The 12,360-nt window shown below is 34.0% G+C and overlaps 1 protein-coding gene across 3 annotated transcripts in view; it reads left to right on the top strand.

Annotated features, from left to right (window-relative positions):
• STRN3 (striatin 3) overlaps positions 1 to 12,360 on the top strand; it is a 60,750-nt gene that overhangs the window by 39,964 nt on the left and 8,426 nt on the right. For 2 of the 3 annotated variants that reach the window (XM_030948958.1, XM_030948957.1), the window contains 5 exons: positions 771 to 911; positions 5,776 to 5,909; positions 11,190 to 11,365; positions 11,493 to 11,540; positions 11,646 to 11,767. In XM_030948958.1, coding sequence (XP_030804818.1) covers positions 771 to 911; positions 5,776 to 5,909; positions 11,190 to 11,365; positions 11,493 to 11,540; positions 11,646 to 11,767 — 621 coding nt within the window. The remainder of the gene's footprint in view (positions 1 to 770; positions 912 to 5,775; positions 5,910 to 11,189; positions 11,366 to 11,492; positions 11,541 to 11,645; positions 11,768 to 12,360) is intronic. The other variant, XM_030948959.1, reaches the window with a different exon arrangement.

Below are 12,360 nucleotides of genomic sequence, written 5' to 3'. Positions count from 1 at the left end.
ACGCTTTATAATTGAAGCTTGACTTTTTGATGTGGAAGCTATAAAGGTGTGGATTTGGTAATTTAAAGATATTTTAAATTATACTTTTTTGTTTGCTAATGTCTACATATTAATTAAATGTACATATAATTCAGAATGCTTTGTTTCTAGAAGCTTGCTTTTATAATAATTTTAATATAATATACATCTGGAGTCTCATACAGTGGTGGAAGCATTCTTGCTGCTGTGTTCAACAAACATTTCATACAATCTAAATACCATTCAAAGCAGGGAAAGTTAATTGTTCGTTGCACCCCCATTATGAGTTGTCTGTACTTTTGCTCTCATTTTTAAGCTTATTTTTAATTAGCACTCTGTTCTTTAATGTTAAATTGTTTAGTATAGTTAAAGTTGTGTAATATTTTAGAAAATGTTTAAATCATACATTTTTTTGTTTAATAGTGAATGTTCTTTTAGTATTTGGCTTGACTTTCCAGTAGGGCTGTAAGATGATTTTTTTTCTCTCTCCTACAGGAAATTGTAGAATAGATCTACAGAACACAAAGGAGTTATTCTTTGATTTAGTGAATTTAAATTGTTTGTATGCAGTTTTCAGACTTGGTGTATTAACTCCTGCTTTTGATTTCCAAACTAATACTAAACAAAAGCAAAGCACTATTTATTTTAAGGAGGTCCCATCAGTAATTATTCTTATTTAATGGATTTTTAGACTTCAGTCAAGTCAAGCGGTAGCAATCAAATGAATTTTTGCTGCTGACATTAATTTACAGGAGTCAACAGGACAAAACTTCACGACATGATAGCTGATCTGGGCGATGATGAGATACCCCACATCCCTTCAGGAATCATTAATCAATCTAGGTCACCCTCTTCTAGAATGACTGATCATGAAGGTGCAAGAGCAGAGGAAGGTACAAAAAATTCAGCTACTTACTATATTTCAGGAGATTTCTTTTAGAAAGCACACGCTGTCATTTATTATCCCCTCTGTAAAGCTGAATGCAGTTGCAGATTGCCACATTATTATTTTACTTGCAATTCTTCCCAAATGGTTTTATGAGAATATGGCTGTAGTTTCTGTGGCTTTTTATAACTCAGCATTGTTTCATAAGATTTTTTAGATAACTTCATGTACAGCAGTGTGTTCTGACACTATTCACTATTAAATCCCTCTTTGGAGACACCCCCCCATTAGCAAAACCTTTCACAAATAGGTTATTCATTGAGGGGAAAAAAGGTGAGTATAAACATTTGATACACAGTTTGGATTTTGAAATGAAAAGTGGTGATTTAAGTTATGGGACTAATTAGTCTCTTTTCCTCAAATTTAATGTTCTCTTTTATAAAATTCCCTTGATCTATGTACACAAGTTTACAAAGACACTATTTATTTCTTTACTAAGTATTTATTTAAGTTTCAGGATTATCTTTGGCAATGAAAATTAGTGGCAAGCTATTATATATAAAGTTGAAAATCTTGTATTTTGATTTTAAATTTTTTGTTTTAAAGGAATGATTTTCCTGTATTAGCTTTGAAATTAGAATACCATTATGTAAATTGTCCTCTGCTTAGAGCATATTAATTCAAAATACTCAGGTGTATTCAGATTTGGCTCTTTTAAGATGATCTTTGACCCATAAGCCCTGGCATGGTGTCAGCTATAGCAGAAATAGAATTTGCATTACTGCTGATTCCAGGAATCGATTGGTTCTCCTGTTCTTTTTCATCCTTGGCCTCACAAATACCTGTCAACAGGCAAGCAGAAAACAACCCCAAACCACATTTCAAGGAGGTTTTTTTGTTGTTCTCCAAAACTGTCATTTTACAACAGTCTTATTTACTGCCTTCCTTTTCATCTTTGTTTTTATTTCCATATTCAAGATGAAGCAGTATCAAATTTACCTGTGGAGTGCAATTGAAAAATCTACAGATGAAAATCCACTTGCTAGAACTTGTAGATGTATATTTAGGTTGTTTTTAGATTCAGTGTTTACATGCTTTAGGTTGCCTTTCAGCCATGTTTAGGTATTTAGGCCATACGTGTTGTGCAAAGAAACAGACACAGACCTTGTTATGGACAGGGATGCTGTCTCAGGTAGAGGCCTTACATCTAAGATTATACTGGACAAAACCAGTATATATTTTTGAAGAAATAGGTGCTAGATTTGAATTTGATAGGGACTGACTTTTATTTCCTGGTTCTTGTAGCACAAACACTGTGTTAGCCTTCAAGTAAAGATTGTTCACACTGTTCAAATAAACTGCTTTCATGTTTATATTTTCACGCTGTTTAATGTGTCCATGTCTTTTTAACTTGTCAGTGTAGTTTGCTCTTTATTTATTAGAAGTAATAATATTAATATCTCTGTTATCTTATTTGCTTATTTTGGTTTCTGCATAGTTTTTAAACTTGAATATTAGAGTGTAAGTTCTGCTATTTCTATCCTGAAAGCTATGTGGCTTCTGTACCATATGGTGCAAAACTGCAAATAAACAGGCAGTGTTTTATTTGAATTCCTTCTAGATGTATTACAAGGCCAAGTACTTCATTATCATAAAATACAGATTTTACTCAATTATTTATTGCGCTGTGTTCTAAAAGCTAAGATTTTGCAGATAACTTCAGGCTTTCTTCCTAGGATACACTAGCCTATGCTGAGGAATTTTGTCTAGCTATAGTTGTCTTTTGACTGTATGGAAGTTTTACGCCATACTTTGAATATTACAGTTCTGACATAGTGGTTGATAATTTTTTCTTTAAGGGGGTTCAGGGAGGAACTAGCTCTAAATGGCTTGGAATATCTCATACCTCTAAAGGTGTGAGAGTTTGGGTTTGGGTTTTTCGTTGTTTGTTTTTCATTTGTTTGTTTATTTTTCACTCTGAACTACCTGGTTAATTAAAATGTTATGCTGTAATCACACTTGATAATTTTGGCCATGAGAAATTGGAGTTTCCATTTCAACATATTCTTTTATTTCAGAAATGGTATCAACATGATTGTCCATCCAGTGCAGAGAAAATTATTTTCTTCACTGGTTGTTTTTCTATCTATATCTAATATCTATAGATTGCAGAGGTGTCAATCTACAGATTGACAGAAAAAAAGCAGTAACAGCTAACTGCTTGGGTGTAAACAGCTGCTTTTGATGTACCACATACTAACTTTGTGGGAAACAAGATGTGCCTGTTGTACAGTAGACAACAGCAGCCAATATGGTTATACATATGTGATCAGAGATTAAAGCAGTTTGTACAATCACTGCTTGATTTTGACTTAATTGTGTATGATGTGAAGAACTTGAAGGTAAGAAGTGCTCATTAAGATTGGCTAAGCAAATATTTAATTATACAATTTTATATTTCAATATTTATTTCCCCTAGTTTCACCTACAAAGGAACTTGTACTATCACATTTTAACTTTATATTTATTGATTGCAAACTCAGTTAAGCATTTATATTATGCTATGAGAACAATATTGTACTGTGTGTTAGAAAAATATTTGTATTTTTTTTCTAGATTAAAAGCATTAAAAAGTCATTTATTTAACTATCATTTGCATATATCTATTGATGCATTGTTTTGGTATCTGAAGATGTGGGTCTTTATTTTTAGTAGCTGTAACATCATGCATTTTTCATTATGTTACTATTCTGCCGTTTCCTTTTTTGCAAAAGCAGTTTGCAACCATTTTTTAAACTTCTCAAATATACCTCACTTTAAAATATAAAATTCACAAATAAATTATAGAACACATGTACATACATATGGGCAGCTTTAGTATTCTGAATTAGTCTTCTGAATTTTGAGTAGCATGAATTTTGAAGCTTTAAATAAAGAAATAGTCACTCATGCAAACAAAACTTGACAAATTTGTTGTATAGGTTCTTGATGTGGTGGTCCTTATTTTTTATTATAAAGCATAGGAAGGTTAATCTGTTAAGGTCAGGTACGTTAGTTTCACAAAGAATTAGTATGACAGGTTACAAGGCTTACCTAAACCTTGTGGGCCTGTCCTAAAGATCAGATAGGAGTAAGGGGAAAGTAAATAGGTGTTTTGTAGGAATATATCTTTTTTGTAGTGTAAGTGGTTTGTAGTAGATCTTCAGATGTAGAGTTTTAGTAAATTACTGATGGAAATAAAAAGCTTATTCATATAAGGGCATGGTAAGCCATTTTGGGCTGTTAATGTAATGTAGCATTCTTATGAGTCAAACTTGTATGGATTGTGAATGTTTTTACAAGAGGTGATTGTGCATAGTTAGAATATTGTTTGCTCTTTTTATGCAACTGTAGGAACAGCAGTCTGTATTCTTAGATTATGTTCTTAGATTCTCAGAAATAGTTGTATTGACTATGCTAATGAAGTTACATTTCTTAATAGTACTATAGTTCTGAAGCATTAAAACCTATTTTATTCTTGGGAAGTGATGTCTTTTGATCTAGCTGGACTGGCTCCTGTTTGCCTAGCCCTAGCAGTGGTGCCAGACATCTGTAACTGTACACCTGGTTTCAGTCACTTTCGTTCCATGGGAGTGGATCAGACCTATGTTACCATTCAGATAGTGGTCATATGGAATAATGGACATGTGTGTTCTAAACAGGAATGTGTTAATTATTAGTCCTCTTGTTTGGAACTGCTTCTGGAAGACAAAATCCCAGGAAACTGGAAACTGTTTTCTCTAAGATTGAAGGGTTTTCTAGGAGGATAAGAAATAAGGAGTGGCGTTAAAGTGAGGCCATAATTCTCTCTGCCAGATCAGTGAGATTCAAAAGTCAAGCAAGTTTAAGTTTTCAAGATGTCAGATATAATTTAACATATTTTGCAGATAGTTATACTTAGCTGAAGTTCACACAGACCTTAATTTCACATACTCTGCTTAAGAAGTGTGGCTATTTCTAAGTGGAAAAGAAAACGGAAAAGTAAAAGTAGCTTCTAAAATGTGCTGAAGCATTACAATGTTTAAGCCTTCATTCCTATTCCTTATTGCAAAATTGGTATTTGTGGGTTAATGGAGATTTGCAAAATCATTGAAGAGGGTAATAAATATGGGTGAATATTTTAAACTTTATTATTCAGATGCAAATTCATAGTGAATGGTTATATATAACTTTTATTCATTTTAAATGATAATTAGCAGAAATGTTAAATTTTAATTTGAAGTAGGCACAGCTAGACAACATGAGCGTCAGTTGAGTGTACTTTAAAATTAGAATCCAAAATGATGCTGAGAAACTAAGAGAGGAAATGAATAAATAATAGATGCTTCATTTTTTCAGTTGCCTGAGAAAACTCAAAGCGGAAGAGATGTTTTGCAGGAGTCTTTTGCTTGAGTGATTAAAAAATATTTAGTGTACAAGTAGAAATAGTTAACTAGTGTAAAACACAAAGACATATTTGCAAGTGGCTAGAAGGCAGGAGACATGGTGTATTGAATGAAAAACTCAGCTGAGAATTTGGAAACCTGGAATGTACATTTGGTATTGCAGTGTAAAGTAATGTCAGTCAAGTCACTTGTCAGTATCAACACCTCTGTAAGTAAGTTGAAATCAAATGATGAAGCATGGTACAAGAGTTGTGTATATAATGTGTGTGTGTTTGCACATGTGTGTGTGTCCTCATGCTCTTGGTTTTTTTTTTTAGTTGGGGCTGTGTGTAGTACATACAAGTTCAGTTTTAAACTCTGCTTTGCTGTTAAGTGATGAATAATGCAGCTTTTCATCAGTTTGAATTACTCTATTGAGACTTAAAGAAACTGTTTTGTTCTTTGTAGCTGAGCCAATAACGTTTCCACCTGGAGGAGGCAAGTCATTTATTATGGGTTCTGATGATGTGTTGTTAAGTGTACTGGGCCTTGGAGACCTTGCAGACTTGACAGTAACAAATGATGCAGACTATAGTTATGATGTAAGTGCAATTTTATTTTAAAATTCTTTATACAGTTTAACCAGTAGTAGTTGGGTCCCTTCTCCTCAATCCTGAACATTACTGATGCACTTTTTTAGTAAAAGCTGTTACTTGGAATGGAAGAGCACCTTGCAAATGAGCTAAGTAATTTGGGTTACTAGAATTAAGTGAGATGACTGGGGTTTTTTCTACATTAGTAATTTAATTCAGATTTTGTCGCTGGGAGGGGGAATGTGTTATGACCTAAAATACATATTAATGTCTTAAAATTACAGTTAGACATTGAAATGGAGTGTTGAGTAGGCATGGCATGAAACACAACTATTGATATTAACTCATTTATTTGCTGTCCTTCTGATGAGTAAGTAGTGTTAACAGCATAGACTGTATATATAGTAGTATATTTCAGATGTAAGCTGTTAGGGGGTATTTCTATTGTAATCCAGAGTGTTCTGACATTCCTTTGACCATATTCGTTCAGCTTCTACCAATAGTGTTGAACAAATTTTTCATTGGCCAGTAACATAGGATGGCTGGTTAGGGAAGTGTTCAGGTAAGTTTTGTATGAAGTATTGTGTTTAAAAAGTCTTGTATTGGCTTGACTGCAGAGTGCAGCTTTGTATTGCTGTCTTTTGTGAACTACAAATTCTTTATAAAACAGTGTGTAGCCATTTTGCTTATTCCGAGATGGAGGGATATTTAGTGGCAAGCCAGGGCTAAGGTCAGAAAGCATTGCAATTAATATACCAACTAACAGAACTGTTACATGAGAGTCTGTGCTACTTGTGACAAACTTGACAAAACAGTTTTTGTGGTGTGAAGAGTGATGCAGAATAGAGGTTACCTTTGCTCTTGGGGAACTTAAAGGAGAGAATAGCTGATAAACACACAAATATGAAGTGCTGCCTGAGCTAATAAGAAATTTGCAGCAGAAGCACACATTTGTTGAAGGTTGGAAGGTGTTAATCATCCTGTAGGTGAAGTTGATCTTACTTTTTCAATGTAGTTGAATTTTCAATATTTTTTCACTGAAACCCCTAAACTCCTGAGGCTCTTTATTTTCAACTATTTCGTGCTCTAATATCTGGTGTATACAGGAGACAAAAGATAGAAGTAGACTTTTTCTTACTAGGCCATTCATCGAAAATGAGTTGTGATTGACCATGATTGTCACTTGGTTTCCCTGCTTCTTGTCCAGTCCTCTCTTCCCATTACTCATAGGATATTTTCTTCCTTTTAAAGCATAGCTGAAAAATGCACAGTGGCTTCTGGCTTCATGTGTCAGAAAAAACAAAGTATAACATAACACAGATGGCAACAATTTTTTTAATATTTAAGATGACACTGACCTGTCATGACTTTGAAGAGACTGAAATTCAGATGCTGTTAGTTTTTCATCACAATGTTACTTGAGGTTAAAAATTCCATTATAGTTTTTTAATTGCTGAAGTTTTTCCCTCATAGTTATGGATTTGCAGCACAGTAAGACCATATCTTACCTTGCACCTGTAAACAGTACTTGTAGGGCATTGTAGTCTAATGCCCTTGTAAGCTTAGGTGAAGTCACATCCTTTTCCAGTCTATCTCCATACAAGGAGGTGTGACACTACGTTAATGTGTAAGTAAAACAAGAACAATGAAAAAACCTCAAACCAGAACACTTAATGCATTTGCTCCCAATAGGTCCATGCTCTTCAGATAGCTTTTGTGAGCCATTAGAGTGCATTAATAAATAAAGCCACAACAGGCTTCCATTAGCTTTCATGTGTCACTCCTTGAGGAGTGTTGTATTTTGAAAAGGAGAGGATATGAATACAGAATAGGAGTTAAGTATAAATATTAAGAATTTCAACTATAACTCAAAAGATTTCTGTGTTTGATTATGTTCACAGGTTGTCTCCAAGACTAGTCATCTGGTAAACAGTAGTCATCTCAAGTCATGTCTTTTTTATTATCTAGTTACTTAAATTGACCTCAGTGCATGTAGTTGTTTGCATGCTGAGGGAATAATGTTGCCAAATCAGATGCCTCCATTTGTATATTTTTTGATTCCGTAGCACCAAAGAATGGGGGTTTTCTGCAATACAACTGACTGAAAAATTGAAAGGTTTCCTTTATTAGAGCATGTAAACTTGGAAATCTCCAATAAGTTACAAAATTATCAAGAAAAAAAGTAACATTAAAGCATAAAAAGACACTGCAGCTACTAGTTATTGTTTTATAAAATTTTTGTTTGCTGTTGGGAAGTACTTGTTTGACATAGGGAAATGCATGTCTCTTTACAATGTGTTAGGATTCTCTTGACTGCAGGGGCAAGGAAGATCCTCATTCCCTGATGCCTCTTTTTTGGTGGGAGGGAGTTGTTGTTTGTTTGTGTTGGTTTAGTTCAGGTGTAGTTTCAGTCCAGTTTGCCTGTGCTTTACAAGGCAGAATGAATGGGTTGTTTGATCCTTCTTGGTCTTTCGTAAAGCCCGCTAAAGTCCATGGAAAAAGGGAGGAGCAGCTAGTGAAGTAGTCTGTGTTGTCATGACTTTGATTATCTTGACAGTGTGTGTGTATAAATACACACAGTAGAGCATCCAGACTCAGTGGGGCAGTGTGTCCATCTACACCTTATGTTTTGAGAAGCTTTGGAGATGTCACACTTTGAACATTGATATATACTGGCCCATTTCACCACTTTTCCATTATTCCTCTGGCCCGTTTTGTGAAATAATCTCACATTTATCCTTTGTAATCATCAAATCCCTTTTCCAAGTCCTTGACTATGTTTTTCTGAGGTGGGGTTGGGTTTTTTGGTTGTTTGTTTTTTTGGAAATACATTACTGGTTAACTTCTTTTCTTAGAGATTGCAAGGACCTCTTTGAAGATGTATCAGTTGTTCTCTTACTCTTGCAGTAAGGATATCAAGATCCATTAGAAACATGAATAGGGAAAAGAATTTTTAAAAATTGGTTTATGTATAGCTAAATTTCTAATAAAGTGTATGTGGTGTCTTCTAAAAGAACCATGATGTTCCAGTCCATTTTAAAAACATTAAAACTTCAAAGCTATGCTTAAAATAGGAAATGTACCTTACTTTTCATAACTTGTGTAAATTCTATACCTTGCATTTTAGCAGATTTCTCTGTACTGCTGAAAACAAAATTACCCTTGCAACAATCCTTTTAAGAAAAAAGAAAAAAAAATAGAATCAGCTCTTTTCATGTTTTGAAAAATAAGGATCACTGTATCCAGTTCTGATTTTCTCAAATGGCTTCTCATCACAACTGTGGTGGATATTGTTGTGTGGCTGCACATTGCATCCAAAAAATTGCTAGTCACCTGCATAATCTGGGATATTTCATGTGCTAAAATTAAGGATTGCTATTTCAGGTTTTTAGCTCTAATTTCTCTAAGCCCCAGATCACTGCAAGTACATGAGGGAACATAAGTTAGCTGGGTGGGTGAATATGTTACATAATGAGGATTTAAAATATCAAGGGACTCTATTTTTTAGGAGAATACCTTTTTTTTTCCTTTCCTTTTCTCCCCTTGTCTTGTCCATTTGGGGAGGGAAATAAATCAACGGTTTGGTCCAAATTATGTTTAATGCAGAACTCCAGAATTCCACTCTGCTCTGTTTCCTAAAACGAAAGATTATTCTTTTTATGAAGCTTGTATATAATATGCAGTGTAGGGCTAAATAACTTAAATCTCAGTAAAAATATTGCAGTATTCAGTGTACTCTGAAGTAGGAAGATTGCAAGCAAAATGCTTTGTTATTATATGTATTTCTTGGTTGGCATTTTAAAAACCCTAAAAATTCAGGTTACATGTCTGGTATAACAAGCTTCTGTGACTTGATTGGAATTAGGTAAAGTTTGCACTTAGGACAGAAATTTACAGTAACATAATGGAAAAGCAAATGTCTGCACTTCTGTAACTCAGAACACTAAATTTTATTGTCTGAACCTCTTTGTTTTGTTGGTTGGATTTGAATTTGGTTTGAGTGAGTAGTGATAATTCAAACCAGATTATAGACTTGGTCCAAAAATAGTTATTACAGTATATGCTACACTATCATCTGACTATTTTCAGTCTTGACAGATAAAAGGTAGTAAGATTTGATTAGCTATGGGAGATTTTAATTTCTTATTAGTGTTGCTGAAATTAATTTGAGATGTCAAGCTATTCTGGTCTGCAGTTGAGAAACATACTTTAACAATTACATGCTGAAATAGATAGTGTGTAAGATGAAGGATACAATTAGCTTCCTTTTGTGTAAGACAAAGGGTACAATTGGTTTCCATTTATTCTTAGTTTGCTTATTTTGTTCATCTAATTCAAGTCAGTTTTCTAAACTACCTTTAAGGGAAAAGAGAAATACCCGGATAAGTTATTTCTTTAGGGTGGAGGCTTAGGATGGGATGTAGCCTGCTTGCTGCGTAAATATAAGTTGTATTCAAAGCTGTGAATTAGTCTCTTGGAATTGCTAGAAGGGCTTATATTTTTCTTGTAACTCTTCTGGGTTACCAATAATGAGTATTAAGCAGCTGTAATTATTGTATTTTAGCCTAACAGTCTACAAGTTAAAAGTATGAATTGGATGTTCACAGTGTATAAATATAGAGTTTGCGTATATTGCGTCACAAAGCAGCTAAGTTATTGTCTCACAGATACATTTGAAACCCATTACAGACTTTAAAAATATTTGTGTAATGTTATGTTTAAAATCATTACAAATGTCTATTGAAATTTTGATTACTGTGTACATGACTTCACCTGTAGAAGTATTCAAGAGCTATGTATGTTTCTTGTCAACCTTAGTCAAGTTACTCAACTAAGGAAGATCGCTCACCAAGCACCTCAAGCTCATTTTTATTGTGTTTAAGTGATAAATGAGCTTTTGACAGCTGTAATCTCTTCCTTGGGTGCAGACGACATGATACACAAGGAACATTTCTCTTTCTGCAAGGAAGAAGAATTAGTGTCACTGCACAAAAGGATTAAAATCTGTTCTGAAAATCAAGTCTTCTTTTCTGTGTGTTTAACATTATATATCATTCCAGCTTGGGTCAAAGGAAACTGTTACAACAGAAAAATTTGCAGACTGTCTAGCTGGCCAGATAGGGTTGTAGATGGATATAGGTAAATCAATAGATAAATACAAATTTAAGGTTGAATATATATTAACTGAATCAAGCATAGGAGGTTTTAAAAAAATACGAGGGGATATATATATAAAATCCATATTTTAAAATCCAAGGTAAAATGACTTCTTTCCTTTTCTCTTTCAAGTTGCCAGCTAATAAAGATGCCTTCCGAAAGACATGGAACCCTAAGTATACGCTACGCAGTCATTTTGATGGAGTGCGAGCATTAGCTTTTCATCCTGTAGAGCCTGTGCTGGTTACAGCCTCTGAGGACCATACTCTAAAACTCTGGAATTTGCAGAAAACGGTTCCTGCCAAAAAGCAAGTATATGGGTTTTATAAAACATCGGTTGTGTTTTAAATGCCTTTGAAATGGATTAAACTCTTACAGTTTCAGGTTTTTCAGTAGAGATTTCACATGGCATAATAACTGTTCTTTTTCTTTCAGGAGTGCCTCTTTAGATGTAGAACCCATCTACACATTTAGGGCCCACATGTGAGTGTTTGATATTATTCATGGCTAATAAATAAATTGTCATTCATAATAATCTATTCTATCCTGTAGGCAGTTACCAATCAGCTTTTTTCTGTCTCTCAATAGTGGACCAGTATTGTCGTTGGCAATTAGTTCCAATGGAGAACAGTGTTTCAGTGGTGGTATTGATGCAACCATCCAGTGGTGGAACATGCCTAGCCCTAGTGTGGATCCATATGATACCTATGGTAAGTTCCTTTTAAAAGATAAACAACTTCTGACCATTGTCTTCAGCATTATTTTTCTACTTGATGTTAATCTGCTTTCTGGAGATTTTGTGAAATATTACTGCCATCTCTCAGCTATGCTGTGTGTTTTCAAGTACTTGTGTGGCAAACATTAGTTATTTATTCCTGCTTGCACTGATGATGTACTTTGTGTAGAACAGTAATGGGGAGACTTAACAATTCTTAAGATTTATACAGTAAAGAAAAAAATAATAATAATTTATATTTTTGAGAAGCCTAATATTTTGAACCAGAATTACAAGTTCTCAATAATTATGCATTTCTTTTGATGGAAATTTGCCAGAAAACCAAGATAAGTGTGCTCAGATTCTATGTCCCATGTTTCTGACTTGCATCTCAGGTCCCTAACTTTAGATATCTTTAATTTTAGATGTCTCTAAAATTAAATGGCTGATAACTGCTTGGAAAACTCTGCATAGATTTAAAAACCCTCTATAAAAGGCAACTATAAAGTATCAGGGAGACAAAAATAAGATTACTAGCTCCACAAGAAAAAATTAGTCCTGTTTTTATCATTAGTGTGCTTGAGAGTT

This window comes from Camarhynchus parvulus, chromosome 5 (assembly GCF_901933205.1).
Source record: "Camarhynchus parvulus chromosome 5, STF_HiC, whole genome shotgun sequence".
Classification (NCBI taxonomy): Eukaryota; Metazoa; Chordata; class Aves; order Passeriformes; family Thraupidae; genus Camarhynchus; species Camarhynchus parvulus.
Note: the sequence above shows the minus strand (reverse complement) of the source record. Positions and strands in the feature narration are given on the sequence as shown.